We start from the raw sequence: 26,028 nt of genomic DNA on the forward strand, positions 1-26,028 counted from the left end.
GGACTTCTGTTTGGTACAGCGAGAGTAAAGCAATACTCTGCGACACTTCCTGAGCTAAATGAAAGCGCTAGCAGTCTCCATCGCCAGAAAAAAGAAATTATCGTGCTTAGCAGCGCTGTTTACAGAGATTATAAACGCAGCCTGGTTGGAGAGGAGCTGTGTAGATCATTTGAAATAGATTCCGAGGGTGATTTACTGCTTTGCTGCCCCCCTCCCTCCCCCATAGCTCTCAGACCCATGTGCCAATCCACATTGTCAGATAACTCCGCTCTGCCCGCTCCGTGAACTGTCTCGCTGTGTACGGGGCTCTCTGAGAAACAAGGGGAACTCACACAAGATTTTGTTCGACAAAGATCGCTTAAAAATTCTCCACAGCGCCGCGTCCCGCGGTCCCTCCCGGCTGCGGGGACCGCCAAGGGAATAAGGGGCTCTACAACCGTCGTTTCAGCAGGTGAGCAATCAGTTATGAGATCACGGAATCGCTTGGCCGGAAAACCTTTGAGATCTCCACCACCAGCAACTCTTTTCCGGTTTTTAAAGGTTACTAAAAACCACGACAGGCCCCGGTGCGGCCGCCTCGGCCGAGGGAAGCGCGAGCTGGAGGGGCACAATGAGAAACGCCCCGGCTCAGGCACCGCCCGCCTGGGGGCGCCCCTCCGAGCCTCCCTGGTTCCGCCCTCTGCCGCCGCGCGCCCCGCCCCGTTCGGCCCGCGCCGGGGGCGGTGCGCGTCACAGCCCTGCGGAGCGGCTCCCGCTGTGCCACGGCCATGGCGGCGGCGGGCGGAGCCGCCGCGAGCACCGCGCCCCGCGCGCGGCCCGGCCACGTGGTACGAGTGGGGCGGGGCTGCGGGGGGCGGGGGGGTTGCGGGCGAGGCGGGGCCGAGGGGAGGCTGCGGGGCTGCAGGGGGACTGCGGGGAGGCCGCGGGGGGCGGGGCTGCGGGGAGGCTGCGGGGAGGCTGCGGAGGGCGGGGCTGCGGGGCTGCAGGGGGGCTGCGGAGTTGCGGGGAGGCTGCGGGGTTGCGCGGAGGCTGTGGAGCGGCTGCGGAGAGGCCGCGCGGGGCGTGGCTGCGGGCGTTGTGGGCTGCGGGCGGTGCGGGCTGCAGGGGGGCTGCGGGGAGGCTGCGGGGCTGCGGGGAGGCTGCGGGGCGGCCGGCGCAGCCCTAAGGAGCCCGGGGACAATCGTAGAATCGTTTGGCTGGAAAAGAGCTTTGACATCGTCGAGTTCAACCGTCTCTATCCACTGCTGAACCGTCCCCGAGCACCTCATCTCCTCATTTCCCCAGTGACAGGGGACAGGACAAGGGGCAATGGCCTGAAGCTCCGCCAGGGGAGGTTCGGGTTGGATATCAGAAAAAAATTCTTCACAGAAAGAGTCATGGGGCACTGGAACAGCTGCCCAGGGAGGGGGTCGAGTCACCTTCCCTGGAGGTGTTTAAGGAACGGGTGGATGAAGTGCTTAGGGACATGGTTTAGGGAGTGTTAGGAATGGTTGGACTCGATGATCCAGTGGATCCTTTCCAACCTGGTGATTCTGTGTGATTCTGTGATCTGCCTGGCTTTTAAACCCCTCCGGGGATGGGGACTTCATCACCTCCCTGGGCTCTTCTGCCAGTGCCTGACAACTCTTAGTGTGAGGAGATTCTCGCTTATCATAGAATCATGCAATGGTTTGGGTTGGACGGGATCTCACGGCCCATCCAGTTCCAACCCCCTGCCATGGGCAGGGACACTTTCCACTGGATCAGGTTGCTCCAAGCCCCATCCAACCTGGCCCTGAACACCTCCAGAGATAGGGCAGGCATGGCTTCTCTGGGCAACCCAGGCCAGTGCCTCCCCACCCTCACTGTGAAGAATTTTTTCCTAATGTCTAATCTCAATCTTACCCCTTCTGATTTAACCCCCCTTGTCCTCTCGCTCCATGCCAGTGTAAAAAGTCCCTCCCCAGCTTTCCTGAGGCCCTTTCAGCACTGGAAGCTGCTCTAAGGTCTCCCCTGAGCCTTCTCCAGGCTGAACAACCCCAACTCTCTCAGCCTGTCCTCATAGCAGAGGTACTCCAGCCCTCTGATCATCTTTGTGGAACTCCTCTGGACCGGTTCCAACACTTCCATATCCTTTTTATGTTGGGGATTCCGGAACTGGACACAGGACTCCGTTTGGGGTCTCCTAAGAGTGGAGCAGAGGGGGAGAATCCCCTCCCTCAACCTGCTGGCCACACTTCTTTCTAATCTGAACCTTCCCTGGTGCAACCTGAAGCCAAGAGCCATCATCTCCTCACAGAGTTGGGTTCTCCTGCCACCCCTTGTAATGTTTGGTTGTTTACCATAAAAGAAAAATAACAAAGATTCACCACGCTAAGGCTTCAGCGCTGAAAGAATCCTTTCAGGATGGCGGGTGCACAAATGGCCCCTCTTCCAGAGTATTATTTATACGTTTTTGGTGAGCCTGCACAGTGCTGCTTCTAGGAAAGTTCAGAAACTGAGTTTGGGGGGGCTGCTACTTCCAGGGGGATTTCTGGACAGCAAGCACAGCCAGGCTGCTTGCAAGAGTGAGAAAAGGTGTTGAAGGATGCTGCAGTCTCAACAGTGGTTTAAGGCAGCCAAGAAGAATCAGTGTCGTACGGCAATGAGCGGTTTCTCAGAGGAGCTCTATTCTTCGCAGTCAGACCCAAAGGGCAGATCAGGGTTTGTGCATGAAAACCCTTCTGGGTTTATTTAAAAGCATCTCCTGTAGAAGATGTGGCAAAGCTAGTATGTTTCTGCCAACAGCCAAGGAGTTTCTGAATGGTCTGGAGTGGTGACTCATATGAAAAATTCATTTAAAAATAACGGTTTCTGACTTCTGTAAATCTTCAGCAGTGTTAAAATGATTTTTAAAATTTGTATTCCAGATATTCCTCATATATGGAGGCTGGCAGGAATCTGTGTAAACTGAATGGTGTGGAAACTGAAATTCACCTTTGTTTTGGAGGGGTTTTTTATCACATATATTATCAGTAGAGGATTTTTTTGATGCAAAACATTCAGTTGCACAATTACTGTCGCTTTTTTTTTTATCGTAGAATCACAGAATGGTTTGGATTCGAGGGGACCTTACATCCAGTGCCACCCCCTGCCATGGGCAGGGACACCTCCCACTGAATCAGGGGCTCCAAGCCCCATCCAACCTGGCCTTGAACCCCTCCAGGGATGGGGCAGCCACCACTGCTCTGGGCAACCTGGGCCTCCCCACCCTCACAGAAAAACATTTCTTCCTAAGATCTCTTCTCAATCTCCCCTCTTTCAGCTGAGAACCATTCCCCCTCCTCCTGTCTCTGCACTCCCTGATCAAGAGCTCCTCCCCAGCTTTCCTGTAGGCCCCCTTTAAGTTTTTAACCTCATATTTATCCACTTCAGGCTCATCCTTTATGTATTGTTGTTTGTGGTCTGGCTGTGGGGAAGGTATTTTTCGGCTGAGTAATAAATTTGTAGAATAAAGGGCACTGTTAATGAAGGAACCAATTAACCACTTAACATTCTATCGTTTTTTGCCGTATATTAAAATTAATTTTGCAGTAAAGCAAAGAATCTTTATCCTCAGCTTAGTGATGGCAAAGCTACATTACTAAAAATACCTAAGACCACCTGAGGTCTTATTCTGGAGTGGAGGAAGTTCAGGGAAAACCTGAAGTAGTTTCACAATGCTCAAATCCAGATCTGATTTACAGTTCTGTGTTTTAACTTTTGGACTTGGCTCACAGACCATGAAAGTGTAGGATTTTGCTATCAGTCGGTCTCTGTTAATGAAATGATAATTCTCACACATTTGTCACTCAGTTGATCTTATAATAACAGAAAATAAATTGGTTGTTTCCAATTTATGTCTGTGTGTTGACTCAAAATTATTTTGAAAGAACATTTTGCATATTTCTGCAGTTCACCATTATGGTAACAGTCTACAAATATATGAGAGACTGCTGCAAAGAGAACTGGAATAATATTTTCTGGGCTTTTCTGGATGTTCAAAACTATAGCTAGTTTATATTGTCTTTGGAGGAACTGGAAAACTTTTCTTTATGAATGAATATGTTAGATTGATTAGTGTGGATGTGTAGGCTTGTATTTTAATTGGCATCTAGATATGGGGATATTAAAATCTTGAGTAAATTGAAATATTGGTTTAGCATCTCAGGATTTTGCTTATTTTTTAGGTCTTCAAGTAGTAATCTGAGCATAGGTATGAAATAATCTGCTTTGTCTGTATGTTGTAATTTTTTGTTAATCAATTTCACTTTTTAAAATTTCTCCTCACTGTACTTATTTATCTCTCCAAAACAGAAGTCAAAGACCTGCTTTGCTTAAGATTTTCGGTAGCTTTCCCCCTATTTCTCTTAAATGCCCCTTTTGCCTGTTAAGCTGCCAAAAATCAGTATGTTCATTCGTTTTCGATGAGTAAGGTTTTTATATTTTGCCATGAAATGTTAAGTTTCTTATTTGTACCTCAACGTGTCATACATCCCACTGTAATGCCTGTGTGCATGTACATCACTCTGTAAAATAAACAATACACTCCTCAGTGCTCACCAGATCTGTCTGCCTGTCAGTGTGTGCGTTTGCCTGTATTCACACGATGTACCTCACTGAGTCTTGAATCATTCAATTTCAGTACTCATCCAGTATTTTATTTGTTAAGATTCTGATGTGATCCTGAGAGTAACTAATTCTTTCTTCAAAATACACATTTATGGTTACGGTGCTCAAGAGGGAGTTTAGATTCTGTTTGTAGGAGCTTCATAAAATGTCCCACGAGACTCTTTATAAGTTATTTGGGCTCTTTGCTTGAAGTTCCCCATCCATTCCATAAGAAATTATAGTGCATGGAATCGTGCTTTTATGATAGAATCTATTTAAAAAATCTTGGCTAGAGCCAAGGGCACTGGCTGCATCTGTGGACATCTCTGTTTGAGTAGTAAGCCCAAAGAAAAATTGACGAGTGAGAAAGATCAATGGAAGACAAAAGTAGAGAGTGTTGTTAAGAAATGCAGGAATGCCAGAAGCAGGGTAGTGTGGTGTTAGAGATGTTCTGTTAGCAGTTTGAGGCCAGTAGTCTCTTGTTTCCTTGGAGATCTACCGAAAGCCAGCTCGTAGAACCTGAAAAATAAATTTGAGAAGAAAGCAAATTGTATACTTGTAATGAAAATGAAGGATCTTTGCTGACTTTTATATTTTCAAGATGTGTTTCTTGTGAAAGTGTTGGAAGGATCCGACACTTCTCTTTTTAATGAACATTCTTTACTATAAGTAAACAAGAATTGTGCTTACTGACATACGTTTGGGTTTTGTTTGGATTTTTGTAGTCTATCATTGTGCCTGTTCACAACAGCGAACGCTGGCTAGATGAATGCTTGAAATCAGTTTGGGAGCAAGATTTTGAAGGAACCATGGAGCTGTCAGTTTTTAATGATGCCAGTACGGTATGTTTTAGACATTATTTAAAATAGTGTCCCAAGCAAATACTGTCTCTGATATGATTTTTGGTTGGCCTGTGTTTCATTCACCATACAAGCTAAAAGAGCTGTGCCTCTCGTTATTTTTCTAGGATGGTTCAGCTGAAATAATTGAAAAATGGAAGATCAAGCTGGAAGATGCTGGTGTTCCAGTAATTGTTGGTAGTAATGATTCATCTCAACCGCGAGGTGGTACGTATTTAATATAATAAGTTTAATATTGATCTTTTGAGAGTTAACTTGTTATTGCAGGCATCTTCTGTTTTCCAGTTTGAAAAGTGTCTTCGTAGCCGCTTGCATTGCAATGGAAAAACCCCACGTAGTTTCCCAGAGCACTCTGTTCAAAAACTTATTGCAATTTAGAATTTGGCCCTGTTGGTTTTGGCTCAGTGGAATTTGTTTATACATCCAGGGATGGAGAACCTGGCTCAGCACATGCACTCTGCTTCATGAAAGAATTCTGTTTAATTGCAATCTAGACAATGTTGTTAATGCTTACAATTTTACTGTGGCTTTCTGGTACCTAATTTGTCTTCATGAGATGGGTTTTAAGAGAAAAGAAATCCAAAATCTCTTACAAAATTATTTAAAAAGTAAATGCATGTTTTCACTACTGTAGAACAGACCTTAAAATAAAACAAAATACATTTTGATGTTTAGATCGAAACACACGTTTCAGGAAACTTTTGTTGTGAGGTAAAAACTCTCACTAAACTCCTAAGTATTGTACACAGTGGGCTAAAGCAATATGTGGGCCACCGGGTTTGTGTGTAGTGTGAGTCTCTGTGGATTTACATGCTCATGCACATGACATGTACCCACTAGAGGAGATAACAAACAAATATCTCTAGCATTTTATCTTTTGCTTGTTTTGTTTGCTTTATGTTTAAGGTTTTTTAGCAGACAAACTTGCTAAAATGTAGAATAGAAATAAAAGAATGTCACTCTTTAATGCCATGCAACACCAGCTTCTTCCTAGTTGGAAGATGATGTCTATTCTGAAGGACACAACCACAAGACAGAGCAGGCAGAACAGCATGCTTCCATTTTGTGTAGAACAAATGGTTCCATCATTCTGGGTTTTATGACAATGAAGAAACAGGTAGGGATTGATATATAACTGGTTCCAGATGTGTGTCTTCCAGGTTCTGGCACTGAAGAGACGCACTGACGTGAGTCTGGTCAGGGTCTGTTTTTTAACAAAATGTCCTGTTTGTAACTGGGCAGAAACCTGGGCTCAGTGCGGTCTCCCCAAAATGATCTTCTTATGAAAAAGTTGGGTTTGGTTTCAAAGGCTGAATTTTCATCCCCTTGTGGAAACACACGTAAATAGGAGTTTGCGCACTGAATTCATCTGCAACTTGGTGTAGGCTCCTGGGTTTATTTGCTGTCATTTCTTTTGAATGCAGACTTTTTAAAGCTCTCTGTTAACAATCATCGGACTGCAATACTGAAGTAACACAGTATAACTATTACTAGAAATATTCTTGGTATTGTAATATCTCTAGTATGAACTGCAGTTGTTCTGACACTGCAACTGGTAGTACTGTTGTGGAGCTGGTGATGACGAAAGACAGGTAAGGTTTGTAGAGGGAATTTTTCTCTTTTGGGCAACCGATAAAGTTGGAGTGATGCAACGTCAGGAATTGCTTGTGTTCCTGGAAAGTTATCTGCTTTCCACCCCCTCCAACTACTGGGCAATCAGTCACCTTTCAGGTCTCTCAGCAGGTGATGATCCAGAGGCTAAGTAGGTGGTGATTTCTGAGGAAAAAAGCCAAAGAATAATACCAGAGGTTGTTAATTATGGGACTTAGGAAAGCTGTTTAGTAATGTCTTGTTAATAGCATATATTAGATTTTTATAAAGCATTTTCTATGTATAAAGTTTTGTTCCTTGTGCTGTCTTAATTGTGTGTTAGTTTTCAGTTTGCAAGAGCACGCAGAAATTCTGAAATCAGCTTACTTTGTATTTCAGGAAAATGGAACTAAAACTAAACCAGAGCTGTGAACTACAAGGAGTATTTTGTGCCATGAGAGATGTGTCAGATTATTTTTAACTTGCATTTGTCAGCATTGGATAGCTGAAACCTGAACAAATCTTTAATAACTGGGGCTAGAGGATGCAGCTATGAGCATTGTTTTAAGTAATAGTATGAAATGCATAGTTCTGTTAAAATCAAACTCAAGCTTTTCATGTGGAAGTCACTCTCAGGTCACCATTAAAATGAGGGCAGCTTTTCTTCGGGGTTGTTACATTTTAGGTGCAGGTTACTTGAAATCCATACTATTTGTTTGCATTCTGTGATTTACTATGTTAAGGGCGAGTTACAACTGTAAGGAGACTTCCCTTTAAAAGAAGATGCTTTAGTGCAGAAACAATGTACAAGTCATGCTTCACATCTTCAACTATTTACACAAGATTAGGATTTATTTCTGATTCTTTTCTAACAAGTAAAAGAAAGGGAAGGGGGACCTAGAAAAAAAGAAAGGGTCACTTGCCTAAAAAAAGAAAACCTTTTTCTTTCTAAGAGTGAGGAATGTTAATATCTCACTGAGGCTTAAGTTTTTACAGATGTAACCATGGTAACAGGCTCTTTTCACCAAGTAAGCAAGCCTTACAAAACTCGGAGACCTGGCACAAACATTTTATTTTGTTCAGCAGAGTGATATTAAAGAAAATTTTTAACTCGTTCCAAACATAAGATTCATTGTGGTGAAACAGTTTCTAGTACTTTGTTTCTTCTGTGGGGAGTTGTATCTCTCTTATTAATAGTTTTAGAAGTATGTGTATTTTCTTCTTTCCCCTCTAAAAAAATAGGTGGTGTATGAAAAGCTTCAGGATGGTTTCTGCCGTAACCTTAGAAAGAAATATTTTCCAACTTTTTCTCATAACAAATATTAAATACTTCATTATTTTGTTTAAAGTATTGCATCTGAAAATGTGGTATGAAATATTTCAGGAAGTTCATAGAATAATGTCAGTGTCATCTTGTAGTTGCCTTTGAACCTCCTCCATGTTTTTTCTACATTATTGATTCTTACTACTTAATTATTTTCTACTGAAGTTTGGGGTACATTAATAACAGCACTGGAATGGAAGTACAGGGTGCTTTACAGCTGGTAATCATATATAAGAGTATCAATTTGATTGATGCCAGGCAAATTTAGTTCTGTCCTGTCCTTTTCCCTCTTGCTTTAGCAGGGACATTCACAATATTCAGGTTCTGCTTGTTTGGCATGTCCAGACCTGCTAGCTTGCATCAGTTGTTTCCCACTAAAGCTGCTCCTGCCAGGATCCAGCTCTGTTGTTGTGGCAGCTACTGGCTTCCCAGCTGCTTTTTCACTGCCAGTAGGAAGGAGAAGGAGAGTAACTGTGTGTAGGAGAGAAGATGCTCCTAAAAAGTGTGTCTAAAAAGTAGTACATAAATATACTGTGAGATAAGAAGTCTGCAATGAAGAGAAGTTAAGGTGAGGACTGAAATATTCAAAATACCTAAGAAAAGAATAGCAAAATTCGGAGGAAGAGCCTTTGTGAGTAGTTGACAGAATGTTCCTTTGAGACAATAAGAAATGCAGGCATAAGTCTTTTTCTGTACTTGGACAACTCAGTAAAATAGCCAAGGAGTATTAAAACTAAGGGAACCTTTGAGCCCAGTTAAATTTGTTTCCTGAGCAAACTCAAACATAAAAAGAGTGGAGAATTACAGAACTCTACTTTTTTTCAGATGCAAAATCAAGAACTCTAAGGATAATATTATTTAAAATTATCCTACCCCACTTCATGATGAGATTTTCTGGCTTAATGTTTCTAGCTTTCCCATTAAAGAATAAAACCTCACAGTAATGCATGTCTTCACATCAGGGCAATCTTTTGCTGGATTCCCTGACTTGGTTCCATAAATACTTTAAAGAACCTCCAACGTCATGTACATGACCAAGTGGAAATCATATAACGTTTTTCAGAACACTGTATATAGCGTGGCCTTTTCTTATAACACTGCCTGGGAAAAGAATCCAAAGACCAGAATGTTCTTGGATAGAGCTTATCTATGTACAAGAATCATCCCAGGTGAACACTCCTACCTTGCAGGTGTATTTCAGTGGGAAGCTGAGTTCATCTTATTGCTGTTTGCTGCTGGTAGCTTTTCCTTTTTCTTTTTTTTGGCTCTGCTATGTGACCCTCCAGTGCTGTCATCTGCTTCAGAAATTACACTGACAAAAAAGTTTTCTTGTGGTTCAACTTCCTGAAATGGCTTGGTGAAAGATCCAACACTGTCAGGGGAAGAAACTAACAGACCCTGAATGCCAATGTGGTCATTTGACTGAATTTACATTTTAGTGTAGTCTTCTGCAGATGGTATACCGTGTTGTGCTATAAATAAGCCACATTTGTGCTCCTCGTCCATATATTCTTCTGCTCTGGCTCTCTTCTGCATTAAATGAATGGCGCATGAAGGTTTTGTGTTTGCATACTTTGTGTTTTACAAGCATGATGGAACAGAAGTGTTTTTGAGTCCTTCTGAGGCCCTGAGCCCTGATGGGAAGGAGTTGCCTAGCAATCTCTTGTTCTTTCTTTGCCTCTTTATGATTTGTTACTATTTGTTATGACCCAAGAGATGGATATATGTGTGTATACAGCCAAGGGGTATCGGCATCTACTTACTGCAGGGCAGTTGAACTGGACTTCAAAGGTCCCTTCTAACGCAAACCATTCTGTGATTCTACAATCTGAGGTGCACAGGATGTGAGACCTGGGTAGCCAGACTCTTCAAGATAAGTATTACGTGTTATGTCTTTGTGGAGGGCTCGCAAAAGTAGTTCTACTCTGTGGTAGAATTCTAACACAGACAACTGATAACTGCTCAGAGAGGACAACTGGGACAGGCATACGAGTTAAATATTTGCAAATTACCTCCTTTAAACATGGAAAGATTGCATACTTTACCTGATAATGATTTTCGTATTCCCTTTCAGCTGTTCCTGACTGTAGTAAGATTTAAAAAAACTACAAAAATAAAAGCTACCATGTAATCATATGTTTGTTTTCTCAACAGTTGGATTTGCTAAAAATCAAGCCATAATTCAGAGCTCAGGAACCTATCTCTGCTTTCTGGATTCAGTAAGTTGATGCATTTTGTCTAACTTAGTTTTGGCAGTAAAGCACCATTGTTTTTAATGTAGTTATTGGTTTGTTTTAAAAACAAGCTGTTTAATGATGTTTGAGTGTTAAACATGCTTGTTATTATTCATAGCCATAAAATTGTCTTCCAACCTGTAAAAAGCATCCAGCCCTACACCATTCTTTGATCCTGTCGAATTCCACAAGCTGTTGTGAGCAGGGTTGGGCAAGGTCGGTATTGAGTTGTTTTCAGGATTTTTATTCCCCACATTCTTCAGAAAATTTTATTGATGAGAAACTAAGAACTCATCTGCTGGCTTTTTGATGCAAAATAGCGGAGGTTTTGCCTTCCATCTTGAATTTTTTTTGCTGCCCTTTGTTGGATACTTTCTGTGAGTTCAGCTTACTAACCCACAGATAACTCTGTCTTTATGCAGCTTAATACATAGTGAAGGGTTTCACAGACATGCATAGCTGATCTGAGGAATGGTGCCATGTGGCTAGAATCAGGCAGGAAGAGCAAGAGCTCACTGATGTCATGTAATTTCACCTAGAGATTGATTGTTTCCGCTGCATTGGAATTAAACTGTAGTTTAGTGGAGTACTAGGAGGAACTGGTTGCTGAACATGTGAGTTTTCAGGTAGGATTCAACTTTAAGTTATGATTGCCTCTGCTTATTAGAAAGTGTCACCAGAGCAGGGCTGTAAACTCTATAGACTTAGAACCACACAGGTTTTAACTGGGGAGATCTTACAGTTCGCAAACTCGCATTTTTTGTATCAACTGCGTAGAAAGGTTTGTTTGTGTGTCAAGATTTTTGTAAACCGATCAGTGTGCTGATGCAGGACACAGTTCAGCGCTGGTGTTTCTTCTGATGCAAGGCAATGCAGCAGAAAGTTCGTGTCTTACCATTTAAGAAATTAAGTTTTGCAGGTGGCTTTCCTGGTCTTTGTTCTTGCTTTTGTTAAGTTACTAGCGTATTTAGCAGTGCAGCGTGCCTTTTAAAATGAGTTTAGTTGAATTTATGCTAATTTCCCTTTGACAGTATGTTGATTTGAGTTTTTTTGTTTGTTTGTTTTATAGAGTGTATTTCATGTAAATCTTTGTGTAGAAGTTTATGGAGGGGTAAGCTTCGAAGTGCAGTATTGGCTACATGTGGGTATATATGGGGATTTCAGGAACATCCATTGAATACACAGAACTCCCAATCAGGTACAAAAGTTAACGGTGTTTGTGAGGGTCAGTTTCTCGTTTATCCAAAAATAAGTATTTTATGTCCAGCACTGAGTGTCAGTGTCTGTTTCATTATTTTGATGAAGCGTGTGCACAAAATCCACCCAGCTCAATAGATTTTAGAAGAGTACGTGGGCAGCATAAATAATGCCATGAAGTAACTGGAGCGATGACAGTTTTGTTGAGGTGAATGAACTTGGGATCCAGTTCTTCTTGCTTTATTTCAGGTAGACGCAAACCCAAGGGCTAGTTCTAATTGTATGGATGATTCCATGGATTTAACTGTCCTGTATTAGTCAGTGAGGCTGTTTACATACCTAAATGAAAAACAAAATAGATCTTAGTTATTATTACCAAGGTCAGGCCAGGTTTGGTCAGATACTACGTTGTATGGTGCATTCTAGGGAGTATGTAGGATGTGCTCCATACATACTTATGTTTCCTGAAGTTAGCTGAGTCCATCTCTGCCTGGGTACAGAATTCACCTGCCGTTTTCTTGTCCCGCAGAGCTTCATATCATATGTTTCAAAGCTGTACAGAATAATTTCTTGAGGTGAATTTTGGATTAATTTTTCTTTTCAATCCAGAGAGATGTAGTTATTGGAAATCACTAGCAGTAAACTTGAAAATTAAATTCTTCCAATGAAATGAACTTTTTTTTATAGGGATCTCTTCAGGATTCTTAATTTGTTATTTACAGTATTTATACAGCGCACATCTACATGCTGCTGTGTTGTTTCCATTTGCTAACTACCTGTGCAAGATAAGAGAACATAAGGTAAACAAGTTGTAGCTGTTAAAGAATATAACAGGCAATGATATTGAAATTCTGCAACGTTATCGTAAGTTTATATTTTATAGACTAAAGATCTCCTTGAAGCGATTTGAGAATTTTATGAATTAGAGTATGGATGAGCTTGGAAGACACTAGCAAGGTTTCCTGTGCTACACATTTGTGTTGCTGTTACTGAGCTAAATGCTTCAAAACTGAAGGCTTTCAGAGCTATCGGAAACCTAATCTTGATTCAGAAGAAATATTAAATGTTTGACGTTACTTAAATGTATACTCTATTGTCTCTCGTCACTACCATTTTTTTTTGCTGAGAACAGATCAGAGGAAAGAAAATGAGTGTGGAAACTGCTACAAGTCTAAACTTTGGCCATAGTTAGTAAATGTTGTGTGATAATAGCTGAGACACAGATGTTGCCAGCTGTTCAACAGCTCCACTTCTGCACACCACCTACCTCCTTCATTTCAGTCACCAATCTGGGAAAAAAATGTTGATGTCAGCCTTTTGGAATGTGCTGCAGTAATGCCAGGGAATTGGCCTTCAGAAGTGCAGCCAGAATTGCAGGTTTGCTGTGGAGAGAAATGGGGCTGGATCAGTGGTTTGTGTACATTTCATATAGATGAACGAACACCTCATGGCTGCTTGCACATTCATTACAATTCTTTGAGTGAAATAAATGTACGAGGATATTTGGGAGCATCTTTGGAACAGACAGACTGTTTTGCTTGCTATTCCAGCTGGAGTCAAGCTGCTCGTGTTATGTCTCTCAACACAGATTTGTGAGGACAACAAATTGGGAAGAAATGTGGAAAAAATGGCTACAGAGCTCAGAACTGTCAGAATTTGATCAGCCTGTTCTAGTACGAAGTGGCAGCTGTTTAGCTAATAGCTGTTATGGAGGGGGTTCTGCTGTGGCTGTTATTACAGATTTCACCTCTAAGTTACTGAAGCATTTTTCCCACTGGGAAAAGAAGTCGAAGAATTGAAGATACTTAATAAATTGTTGATATTTAACATTTATAGTCTCAGAAAATCTCGATCATAATGACAATAGGATTAACTAATTATGCAAACACATTTCACCGTTACCTTTACTCTTCAAATTGTCTATAGTTGTGAGTTTATCTAGGAGTTGCATTTTATTCCAACCATACTTTGTCCACTCTCTGCGGTGGTCAACATCTTTGTTATAAGCATTTGCCCTGTTGCAGCACAGCAGGACTCTTACACTAAAAATTCCTTTTTCTGCTTTGAACTGTATTTTCAATGCTGTTCACTCAAACATGCTTATACTTGTATAAAGTTGTAGTTCTTTAAAAGGGAACATGCATTTATTTCATCCTAATAATCTGTGATATTCCCAATATCTCATTCCACCATGGTGTTGGAGGGTTCTGGACTGTTAAAGAGGAAATATAAGCACGTCCTTCTTTGACGTGCAGTATTTCAAACCTGGCCATGCTCACTCATGACCCTAACACACTTGTTCTAGCCTTTGGAAAGCTCTACTGGAAGTATATTGCTGTTTTGGAGGTCCTTAGCCAGTTAAAAGCTGTGAGCTAAATCATGTTTTTGCAATGTCATTGCTTGCTAACAGGAGAATTGATGTAGGGAAACAGTGAAGTTTCGTTCACCAAAGCTGAGGGTGAACCACTGGAACTGGTGTTCCCATGTTGGAATTGGCAGCTGCTGACCCGTGCCTTTCCATTTGTGAGATTTTCTTGTATGATTTATGTTGGGAATGTTAATCCTTAATTGCTGTGCAACAGCATGGTTTTCTTGAGTTTCAAGTTAAAAATACTTCTCTGAGGGGGTTATTTGTAAAGCCCTTTGGAGAAGGTGGCTGGACCTTAGCTGGCCAGGCTTGGTGGGTGTTCCAGGGATTCCAGCCTCCAGGCTAGCTTTCAGTTATGAACATGGCTGCTTGTTTGTATGGTCTCCGTAGCTTGCTGGTTTGGAGATGGATTTCTTGTTAGTTGCCTTTATACATTACTCTACAGGTGCTAATAAACTTGAAATATTCTTCCTTTCTTTCGAATTAACATGTATATTGCTTAGGAAGTGAAGCAGTGATCAGGCTTGGGTGGGCTTAACGTACCGTTCCTTGCAAATTCTTTATTTAAAAACTGAAATATGCTGTTACTCCAGTAGCAGATGAGGGGATGTGGTGATGAGCTCCACTACCAGAAACCTCTTCTGTGCAGATGAGTTGTGAATGTTTCTGAATCACTAATGAGCACCAAAAAATCAAACAATGAGTGCTTGAAGGCATCATTCCCTTTATTGTTCTGTAAAGAAGTGCATGTGTTAAAAAAGATTAAACGCCCTTATCTGCAATGTAAAATGTTACCTTTCTATTTCATAAATGAAAAAGCAAACCTTCAGAATTTACTTGCCATTAACCTCTCACTACACCCACCTTCATCTGTTCATTAATTACAATGGGTGTTTGGAATTATCAGTGAGGATTTCACTGCTGTCTCAGTGTACTGAGTCTGCTGTTGAACACCAGGTGAGTTACTCGCTTCCCCTGCCTGCAGACTTGCATTTACTTTACTTAGTGATCTGTGAGAAAGATCCAAGGTGATCTCCAGTCCCTATAGAAAAGTGAGATATGAAAGCACATCTGCATCGGCTGGACCAATGCACTGAGGCAGGAGCTGCCTCAACAGCCAAATTTTCCTGATCGAGTAGTAATGATACTGAATTAAAAGGTTCTATAAAAATATTGTAATTCATTTTATATTGATGGAAGGTACTGATCATTCAGGTGCAAAAGAACACCCAGTATCCTATGTAGACCTATTTGTTGCCATGCTCAGGAGAAGAAAGCAGCTCAGTAAATGCAGCTGCTTAATCTTTGAAGTGTTTTCTTTGTGTCCTGTAATTTCTCTATTTAATTCAGCAGTAGAAACAGGAAAGTAGTATTTTTTCCTATGATCTTGCAAGTACTGGTAGATCATCGAATGTATTCTGCTCAGGGGACTTGTGTGTGGCATTCAAGTGCAAGATCTAATGTGTGTGATGGCATGGGGCTCCTTTAAAACCTGCCTGCTGGAAAACTGCTAAGGATCAGCGGCTTTGCTTTGGCAGTGCTGTTGACAGGCCAGTTTTTGGGAGTCCGAGGCTTTTTCCTTCCCTGGTTCAGGGAGCTGAAGTGATCAATAGCAAAGGAAGATTTCCACTGTAGTCTATGCAGGTGCAGGAGAAATGAGTGACCAATGACTATGTGATGGGCTGAATGACTTTGGAGATGCTGTATTTATCATCAGTGAGTCAGACGTTCTGCTGGTGTTGCTGCAGGCTGTATTTCATGTGCAATAGCTGCAATGGCAGGAAGGGGCTGTTAGTATGAGGATGGAGCGTGTGAGTGCTCTTGGGTTTTTGATGAGCCAAATACAAAGGAATCTGCAAAAGCTCAGGATGGTGAGCGTGTAACAGGAGTTCAGGACAGCCCTTCAGTACTGAGATGTAATAATGTGTTGTTCTGTGTGAACTTGTCCTTGGTTTTAAAAGGTAGATGGTATTGTACATTGAGCTGGATGTTTTGCTTTGCTTTCTGAAGTGCAGTCCCCCATACTTCTAAGGGGAAACCATAAGGTTATCCCTGGAATTCAGTGGGATCCAACCAGCCTGACTGAGGAGCTGGGAACACTCATTGTGTGAATTTACCCAAACTGGGTTAAGAAACACATGCTGAAAAAACAACTTTTGAGTAATGTTCTTAAGCTCATTCTTGATTTAGTTTTCATTTTCTTGAACTAAATATCTGAGCAGAGTAAAATGAAACACTTAGTATAAATTGTGTGTGTTTTTATTAAGAGTGATGCCTATGGCTGGAAGGAAACAGCCCAGCAGAACACTGTATGACCAGTTTTTCTGGTTTGGCAGCATCTGTAGTGGTGTGGAACCTGATAGGATCAAGCCGGCTGTCTGCGGAAGGGCTGTATTTGATAGGAACACAAGCTGGCAGAATGCCTGTCGGACGGAGAGGTGATGGAGATCATGGCTCCTGCTGACAGAAACACATCTGGGCGTGTGGAGAAATCCCTGCTGTTTTTTCGTGTGAAATAAAGTCTTTTTCATTTTCCCATCTATCAGCAAATTGTTTTCCTATTCAGAGTGGACACGGGAGAACAGGAAAATGTTTGTAATCAACCACATTCCTATAAATTCTGTGTTATTTTTAGCACCCAAAGCAGGTTTCTGTTCGTATTGCTTTATTTCTTCCTGGTTTGCACTGTCCTCATATTCACTATGAGAGTGGTGAGGCACTGGAATGGGTCGCCCAGGGAGGTTGTGGCTGCCCCATCCCTGGAGGTGCTCAAGGCCAGGTTGGATGGAGCCTTGGGCAGCCTGAGCCAGTGGGATGTCCCTGCCCACAGCAGGGGAGTTGGAACTAAGATGATCTTTAAGATCCCTTCCAACCCAAACTATTCTGTGATTCTACGATTCTATGATTCTGTTGTAAGAGATAACAGCAAGATTGGTCTAAGCACTGAAATTCCTTGCTTTTTGATGGACTTCTTTTCGTTCATATTTTTTGAATTTAATAGGAGACATCTAGGAGTCCCAAGTAATTAGTAAAGGAGTGAACAAAGCTTAGTTAAAATACTTCTCCTATTGCTTATGTGAAAACCAGGTTTTAATTCAGAAAAATCAGCTCAGTCTTTGGCACAAAGAAATATGATGGCGGGGAGGTTTGTGGGAAACAGGGTAAATATTTTATGGAACATTTGCATGACACAGTACCTGAATTCTGGTACTTTATTACGAAGGTGGATTAGATGATAAAGAATATCATTGTAGGTTTGAAGGAACTGATTTGCAGAGGTTGAGAAATTGGAAGGGTATGTTCAGTCTGTTGGCTCTGAGTAACATCTCTTGTTACTAAATATGCCCTAAATCCAAATATAGAAAAATGCTTCTCACAGTGTATTCCATCCATCTTTTATAAACTTGCATGTAATAAGGGTCAGTTTTATTATTCATTTGTCTTATCTTTAACCTTGAATTGTATTAAATAGTTGGATCTACTTCTAAAACTTTTTTCGGGCTTGTGTTGGTTTTGATAAAACTGTAGTGTTGTCTTTATATCAAGGTCATTCCACCCTCTAAACTGTAGCTATTCAAGTGCTGAGATATTTTTTGTTGCCATAGATTTGACTGAAAGTTTTAATGTGAAAGTTGTTGGGAATTCAATATTTATTTTTGGGCTTTATTAGGAATCTCCTTAGAGTGATTTTGAGGTGAGGAACTGTTAAAAGAATGGATGTAGAACAGGAGTTCATGGTTCCTTTGAACTGTGTTTTCCTGATAAGGAAAAGAAAGGCCTGATAAGGATTTGGAAATGCCCTAAGAAGAAACGGGGTATGTGCTGTAAACAGCACTTAAGAAAGGCTGAGCTGATCCTTTAAAAGGGAAGAAATACGGCACCAAAATGGAAAAGGTATAAGCATAGGCAGAAACCTCAAGAGACTACATTTAGTGAAGAAACTTTGTGCTGTAGTTCGGCAGTAGACTGTAAACCCAATGTCCTGAAAAGACGTAATTCTGAGCAGGCAATGATGTCATTCTAAAAGTAACATCTGTCTGTTCACAGAAGGGTGACAAGCTTACCAACTCCTTACAGGGCAACCTGTCTCTGCGTGTTAATGGGATAGACCTGCAGGCAGGGGCAGTATTGATGCATTTTATCAGTGTGATTTTTTTCTTTCCCTTTTCCCCATAGGATTTCCTCATTTCCCAAACAATGTTTTTTGTGTCTAGGCAATGTGACATATTGGTAGATCTAGAGATTGAGGGCTTCTCCTTATCAATGAAACAAGGTACAGCAAGATGACAGGGAACGTTTCCTCACATTGCTAGAATGTCTCACAGCTCATGCTTTTAATCAGGGTTAGTTCCTGGTCTGCCCATACTGCCAGTGCTGCTATCAGAGCTATTATAGAGCTGGTGAATTCCTTCAGCAAGGTAAAACGTATGGGTGCCCATCAGATCTATCTTGAGGTCACATCACTGTCACATAGCGATTTTGATCACTTCCAATTTGAAAAGGATTGAGTTTAATCCACTAAAAGTCTCTTAATATTTATTCCCTTTGTGTTTTTGGTGTTCATTCAGCAGCATATTGTGATATGTCTGAGTACAGTGACCCTTCTTGTGCTCAGTAACAGTGTGCTATTGATTCCAGGATGATGTGATGATGCCACAGCGGGTTAGACTACAGTACGAAGCTGCCATTCAACACCCAAACAGTGTGAGTACTTTCTTCTTGTGTGTATTTGTGTGTTTTTCTTTTACAGAGCGCCGGGTACATCTTTAAAAAGATATGAAAATTTCACAGTAGGGCTGGTGAGGGCAAAGTAATAACCAGTGGATTCTTTCCCTTAATGTATGCAGTCAAAGGAGAATGTCTTTTTTATGTAGCCTTGGTAAGAAATGTGAAAAGCTGCAAAGGATTGGCTCCAGCTGTGGTTTATTTGTTTTTAATATTTGAGAAACTGCACACTGTAAGGAATGTATGGGCTGTTCTCATTAATAAACCGGTCAACAGTTAAACTGATGTTTCTCCCTATGTCTACCTGCAAATGAAAACATTATGAGAATGCCATTCTTTATTCTTGGAAATAAACTCTCAAACCCATTCTGTGAGATAGCTGTTTTCTTGTCTATAGGATTTTGATTTTAAACCAGTTTCTGTAATTAGGGGCAGTATCTTTCAGAGAGAGTTTGTGTATATGTTCTACTTGCCTGAATAGAATAAATAAATAATTTGTTGCTGTGGTATTGACATAGATACTCCTTTGTAAACTTGAAAACTGCATTTGTACTACTGTCTGCGATGTTCAGCAAAAATAACTTTATTGTTATTATCTCTAGCATTTTCTCTGGTGAGATTTATTTCAATGTGCAAGAGGTTTCTGGAAAGGAAAGGTCACTTGACCTGATCTGTCAAGAAGGTATTTCCTGCAGGTCTTAGAGCAGAACAGTTTTAGGATTGTCAGTCTCTGGGAATTAAGCACATTTTGAACTCTTCCAAAGCAGCAGAGAATCCTCTGTCAAAGCAGAGGTTATTGCGGTTGTTTCAGCTGAGGAGTGTCTGCCAAACAACCTGCTGCCTAGCGGTGGAGTGTGTGCTCATCACCCCACCTGTATTGGGTCTCTTATGAAATCTGATAATGCTTACAATGTAATTTATCAAATTATAGTTGTAGTAGTAATTGAGTGGCAGTTCACCTAATTCATATTATGAACATAATAAAATGATACATCAAAAGGTTTTTTCGTTCTGATATCAATCGGTTAATTTATTTCTGTGGTAAAATGCCAAATAACCAGAGAGGCAAGTTGATCCAGTACGCTTGTTTTATGGAAATTAGTGTTAAGAGCGATCATATTTCTTGCTTCTCTATTTGTATCTTAAGACATTTTTAAAATTAGACTAATTTCAACTTAAGTTTGTAGTCTATTTAGAAAGCACTTCAACTGTTTTGTTTATATTCTGCTATACTTCATTGCCTAACAACACTCAGTATGAATTATTAAATGACAATCAATTAAGTAAGGAGTGCCAGAGTGGGCTGAAGGGTACATCTTCATGAGATATTCTAAACAACACAAACTTGTTATTCCCGTGCTCTAAACTAACCTACACTTGTGGTCCTGTTTTGGTGTGGTGTTACTGGTATACTTGGAAAGATTAACTTGATCTTTGCTCTTCATTAAATAAATAAGCCAAAGTTAGTCTGATTTAGTATGGCAAATAAGAGTTCCCTCTTTTCAGTTATCTGACAGATTAGTGCCTAAAATCTTCAATTTAGAGAAGTGTAAAAATTCTCAGGAATTATTAGAGAGAAAGGCCCAAGATTTTAAACCTTAACAGAAACAGTAAATGTGTGTATGCTCCACGTAGGGCACAGAGGTAGCAGGCACTGGAGCCTGGAGCCTGGCTTGTGCCATCACTTTCTCTCAACTTTCTGCTGAATCGGAGAGTTTCCTTGCAGGTTTTTGGACAATGACCTCAGGTTTGGGTTTTTTCCTTCCCCTAACCTTCTGCTGGTTCTTATTTTCTGTTCTTTCTTGACATGTGTTGTTACCTTTTAGGTGTAAGGATTTCCTTTTTTTGTTCTTGAACCCTGCAAAGGCAAAAATTAGTCTATGTTTGACCTAAATGGAACGTATTTTTCCATTTTACTATGTAGAAAATACCTGTAATGACTATGTGTAGTGTACTTTCTAGATGAATGTTATATTTTACAGAATTCTAATTCAAAGTCCTGAAAGGAGAAGTGGGAATATATGCAGCTGTTCCTGATGAGCAAATAGATCAGTTTGGTCCAGAGCTCTCCAATAGTTCTGACACAAGTTGAGTTACTTTGAGAAAAGAAAAGTCAATGTTCTGGTCCCAAATCCACTAACTAATGTCACGGTGTACTATTGTTCTTAAAAGAATGATCTCTCAACTGTCCTCAAAGTAATTGTGCCACTGAATTTTCTGGCCTTGGAGGATGGCTGGGGTGTTTGAATAAAGTTCTGTTCTGTATCTGAAGTTCTGGTCCTTCTTCAGTTCATATGACAGACCAGTGCAGGGGGAGGCTGAGGGAGCAGAAGCTTGAGAAGTGTTTGTAAAGCAGTGTGCTTTTTTTGGTTTGTTCCTGAAATTCTAATATGCAGGCTTAGACTTCCCACTGTTTTGCAACTTCTTCTCGCTGGGATTTTTGACTTTATGTAGTCTCAGTGTACTTCCAGAAATGTTGTTCCTAGTCCTCGCCTTGCTGGTTGGTGCTGAGAGCCAGATTTAAAGGCTGGTATTCCCAGTGGGCTCTAATATTGGAGGCTTCAGTCTACTGTTGTTACTGCTACAGATCTACAGGTAAGAAAAGTCTCCGAGTTTCTCTAACAAGAGATATTTTCTCCTCAATCCTAACTAACCCATGACGTTCTTCCTCTTTCACGTTATTCAAATCAGGGTGAAAGCAATCTGCATTTAAGCCTGGTTACTAAACAGTGAAACAGTGGAATTGCCTTTGGAATGACTCCTCAACCAGTTGTTTTTCAAAGAAACCAGTGTGTCTATTTTAAAAAAGCAAGAGTCTTGCCTGCAGATTCAGGTAATGGGACGTGGCTGGGGTGACGCTGTGGCAGCCCTGAGCTCTGTCAGCCCCATTTCCTGCACAGGCTTTAAAGACCAAGAGCAAATTAATTTCTACTCTCTTAAGCTGTTCTGGTCTGGAAGACTTTTTTTTTTTTTAAAGATCTTGTGTGATGGAACTATTCTGTTATTGGTAACATTTAGAGTGGAGGCGTTTGATTCTCAAAAGACCAATTACTAATTCATGTATTATTTTATGAAATACAGCTCTCTGGGACCAAGTCCTGTTGACAAGGATTCTGTCACTGGGACACTACAAGGATTCTGTCACTGGGACACTATTGGAAGGCACAAGTTTTTGAGGCTTTGTGTGTTTATACCACAAGTTCTTAAGCTCTGCTAGCTTGGTATGAATACCTGAAAGTTTGGAGACACTTCTCAGCTAGTTTGCATCAGCTTTCCTTTTGTTCTCCTTACGAAGCATGTGTGAGACAGATTGGTGTGTGTTGCCCAGGCTTGTCCTAGCAAGTGCTGCCTATGGACTTCAGCTTGAATATAAGCATTAATTCATTTAGGAGCTATTAAACAGAAAAGAATTGGATACTGGCATGTTTTGAAGGAACGATGAACATGTCAAATTAGTTTGCTTAACCCTGATCATAAGCTTTTGCTCCACTAAATGGGCTGAGGAGATCTGAGGAGGCTCTGGTCTATCTTTGCTGTGGACAGAGGGGGAAGTGAGATTGTTTTCCTGTGGGGAGTACCTACAGTTGTCAGTTGTCACAAATAATTTTGTTTTTCATGAAGGAGAAACAATCCCCAGATAAATGTTTTTATACTTTCTTCTTCTAGTCTGGAGGACAAGAGGACCAGAGCAGTAGTTGTGTGAAGAGTTGTGTTCCCAAATAGTGACAGTGGAGTATGTTTAAGAGGAGAAACTGTGATTTCCTTTTTATGCACTGAAGAATATGAAGGACAGGATTATTCTTATGGTTTTCACTGATTAGGCCTTCACGTGTATGTCACCCAAATCGGTTGGAATTCAGCTGCGTCTTGGCTTTTTATTAGGCAGCTTCCTTAAAGTTTCTTTTTAATTTGGTACTTCTGAAAAAATGCAGTGCATTTTCAAAGTCCCAACTTACACCACGTTGTAGTTAGTGTTTAATGTGGCCTCCACATGCCACTGATCCCTTCTTGAGATTGTGGTTACTAGAGACTGATATTCATCAATGGCTGATTGTAATGCAAACTTTCAGCATATTTCATTTTTAAAACTATATCTGAAGTGTAAAATGGTTGAAAATCAATATTCCCTTCTCCTGGGTTTAGGTATTTTGCTGTCGTGCTAACTATTATTAATCCAATAGTGCTTTGTGGAGCTACAGATGCAAGAGAAATCAGTTTTAGAACAGAAATTGTGCAAACATATTGCTCTCTTTGACTGTTGTTAAGCTTTTATGCAAAGCTCTGGTTGTGTAAGCATCTTGACGGGATCCAAAGAGTTTATTAATTTGCATCCAATTCAGATCGCACGTGCGCTCAGCTTAACGTAGAGGTTGCGAACTGAGATTTCTGCTTGTCCCAGGATGGCAGATGTTGAATGAGGGCTTCTGAGGCCTGGGGCTTTTTCATGCCTGAGCTAATTATCAAAACGCAGGGCCTTGCTTATTCACTTGTAGAAAGGACCTCTGCAACTCATTGAATGTGCTGTAGTACCTACAGATTTGCTGTAGTATCTCTGCTGTTACTTGGAAGTTTTTCCAAAAATGCTGTGTTTGTCCTCTGTGATTTCACATGCGTGACACCATCCTCTTTATTTGCACACGTCCTGTAGTGCTGAGGCAGGCCCAGTATCATTGCACCACCCCAATTTCTTGTTTTTCATGTAAATTCACTAAAGGAAGTTCAGACTTCCTTGGTTTTTAATTACTCTTTCTTTATATGCCGAAAATAAACTTGTAACATCCTTTTGCGGACTTCGGACATGAACCAATGCCAAGTCAAACGTTTAACAGTTATTCTTAAAAATGTATTTCTACAAGATAAGAACATCTGCCAAAATGGACATTTGTCTGACCTGAGGATTCTCTGGGGAGTCAGCACTGCCAACATATTTTAGAAATTATAAAACACTCTGTAAGTACACTGGAGTGTGGTTTGTGTTTTGTATCTTTGCATCTAATGCAAATTACCTCACAGGTGTCATTTGTTTGAAGAACACTGCTTCCTCTGCTGGAAATGAAGGTGGCAGAAAATACATTTTACCACCGCCTTCTCAGTATATATAATTTGGAAAGATTTTAACCATATAAAAATATCTCTTCCATGTATTTTTCTTTTTTTGATTACAGTAAATGATGGTCACAACATCCTTCCTAGAGCCAGTAGTGTCTTCAATCATTTCATTATTGTGTTGAATTAGAACATAAAAGGCCTTCGGCCCATAGAAAAACACAAGATAATTGAAGTAAAACTGTTCAGTATTTTTAACGACATAAATTTTAAATCTTCCCTTTAGTTAGGTCAAATCCAAAATGCTGATTGTTAGTAGAAATATCTAGACTATTTAGCTGTTGCTATGCCAGATAAGTTTCTTATCGGTGAAAGAAGATACTGAGATGACCATGTACTTACTGGGAACTCAATGTCACGTGTCCTCAGTATGCAACTCTGGTTCTCTGTTCTCAGATACAATAGATTTTTGGATGAACCCCCTTGTAATTTTGTCTCATTGTAAAAAAAAAAATAAATTTCTTGCCTTTTAAAGAAACTTTATGATTTCTCTTAGCTACTGTTACTGGTAATGAGATACATGGAAGCTTAAGGGGATTTGGTTAAATTGCAGCTAAATCAGGCCTAAAAAAGAATTATTGTTGACGTAGTTTTATTTCCTGAATGTTAGCATTTTATAGACAGACTCTTCTAAAGCACCATCACAATTCGAAGGAAGATCATTCAATAATATACCATATGTATATATATCTCCCAATATAATTTTACAAACTATGTATTATCTATATAGAGCTTTAATTCCTGGCTCTAAGTAAGAATATTAAGAAGCAGAACTGGAAACAGAGCTAATAAATTTCTTCAAGATGGTCTTGCTTACCTACTTCAGTATTCTTCAAAGAATACTGGGGCTGTCTCAATCAAATGCTCTTTTTGTGGTAATTTCCATGTGATGCTTCCAATAAAAACATGCTGCTGAGCCATCCTTGGAACAGCCAGCATTAGAGATACTGCACCTAAAACTTTGCTGATCTTTTAGACAAATGGATACATAAATTTGTGTATTGGGAGGTGGGAGGGGTACCCAGGAAGAAAATGAGAACTTTTTACAACTGAATAGTATTCAAAATATTCCATGAATGAAAGCCAACAAAATCAATACAGAGGAAAGACAGAAACATTTTCACTCACCTGCCAAGTTTTCTTCTGGTTTTCAGAAATTGTAGTGATTAAAAAAAAGAAAAAGTGCCACATCTGCAGAACGCATGGTCATTTTAAATACCGTCAACTCATTCAATCTTTGCTTCCTCTCATCCACTTCCTTTTCCATTTTTGTGTGCAAGGTAAAAGATCAAAACCCGGAATGATGGAAATAAGAAACATCTCTGTCTGAATATTGCATTTACAAACATCCAGTGAGAAGCTGGGACAGGGCATGGCACATGAGCAGATGATGGCTGCTGCTGGATGTAGACTGCTGATTTTTGTATGTGTCAGATGTATCGTTGAAATACTCTTGTGTTTCAGTGGAGCAGTTTGGTAACTCTCAGAACAGTGCCTGTATGTGCTCATGGTGTGGTTTCTGCTCGTCTGTTGATATGAGGTCACCATTTTCATCTATCAGTGGGTGTACATTCCCTTTAACCTTCCTTTTCTGATTGATGTTCCTGATTGTAGAAGCCCTTCTTGTTAGTCTTCACTTCCCTTGCCAAGTTCAGCTCCAGCTGCACCTTGGCCTTCCTGATCTTATCCCTACACAACCGGGCAGCATCCCTATAGACATCCCAGATTCCCTGTCCCTCCTTGCACTGCCTGCGCAGTTCCCTCTTGTTCTTGAGTTTGACCAGCAGGTCTCGACTCAGCCACGCTGGTCTATTCCCTTCTCTGCCCGATTTCCTACATCTGGGGACTGAGCGCTCTTGTGCTTTATGGAAAGCCTCCTTAAATATTAGCCCACTTCATTCTGCTCCCTTGTTCCCGAGGACTCTGTCCCAGGGGGTCCTACTTAATAACTCCTTGAAAGGCTGGAAGCTTTCCTGAAATTTGGGGTCTCTTAAGATGATGTTGTAAGCAATCTTG

The 26,028-nt window shown here is 40.8% G+C and overlaps 1 protein-coding gene across 6 annotated transcripts in view; it reads left to right on the forward strand.

The window, feature by feature from the left end:
- Positions 1-294: 294 nt before the first annotated feature.
- The window catches only part of B3GNTL1 (UDP-GlcNAc:betaGal beta-1,3-N-acetylglucosaminyltransferase like 1), an 88,093-nt gene continuing 62,359 nt past the window's right edge, over positions 295-26,028 (forward strand). For 4 of the 6 annotated variants that reach the window (XM_054083265.1, XM_054083266.1, XM_054083267.1 and 1 more), the window contains exons 1-5: positions 704-827; positions 5,334-5,450; positions 5,576-5,675; positions 10,537-10,601; positions 18,820-18,885. In XM_054083265.1, coding sequence (XP_053939240.1) covers positions 768-827; positions 5,334-5,450; positions 5,576-5,675; positions 10,537-10,601; positions 18,820-18,885 — 408 coding nt within the window. In that variant the 5' untranslated portion in view covers positions 704-767. Of the gene's footprint in view, positions 452-703; positions 828-5,333; positions 5,451-5,575; positions 5,676-10,536; positions 10,602-18,819; positions 18,886-21,353; positions 21,502-26,028 lie in introns of those variants that run through there. The other 2 variants (XM_054083268.1, XM_054083270.1) reach the window with 2 other exon arrangements.

Source organism: Cuculus canorus, chromosome 18 (genome assembly GCF_017976375.1).
Source record: "Cuculus canorus isolate bCucCan1 chromosome 18, bCucCan1.pri, whole genome shotgun sequence".
In the NCBI taxonomy this organism is placed as follows: domain Eukaryota; kingdom Metazoa; phylum Chordata; class Aves; order Cuculiformes; family Cuculidae; genus Cuculus; species Cuculus canorus.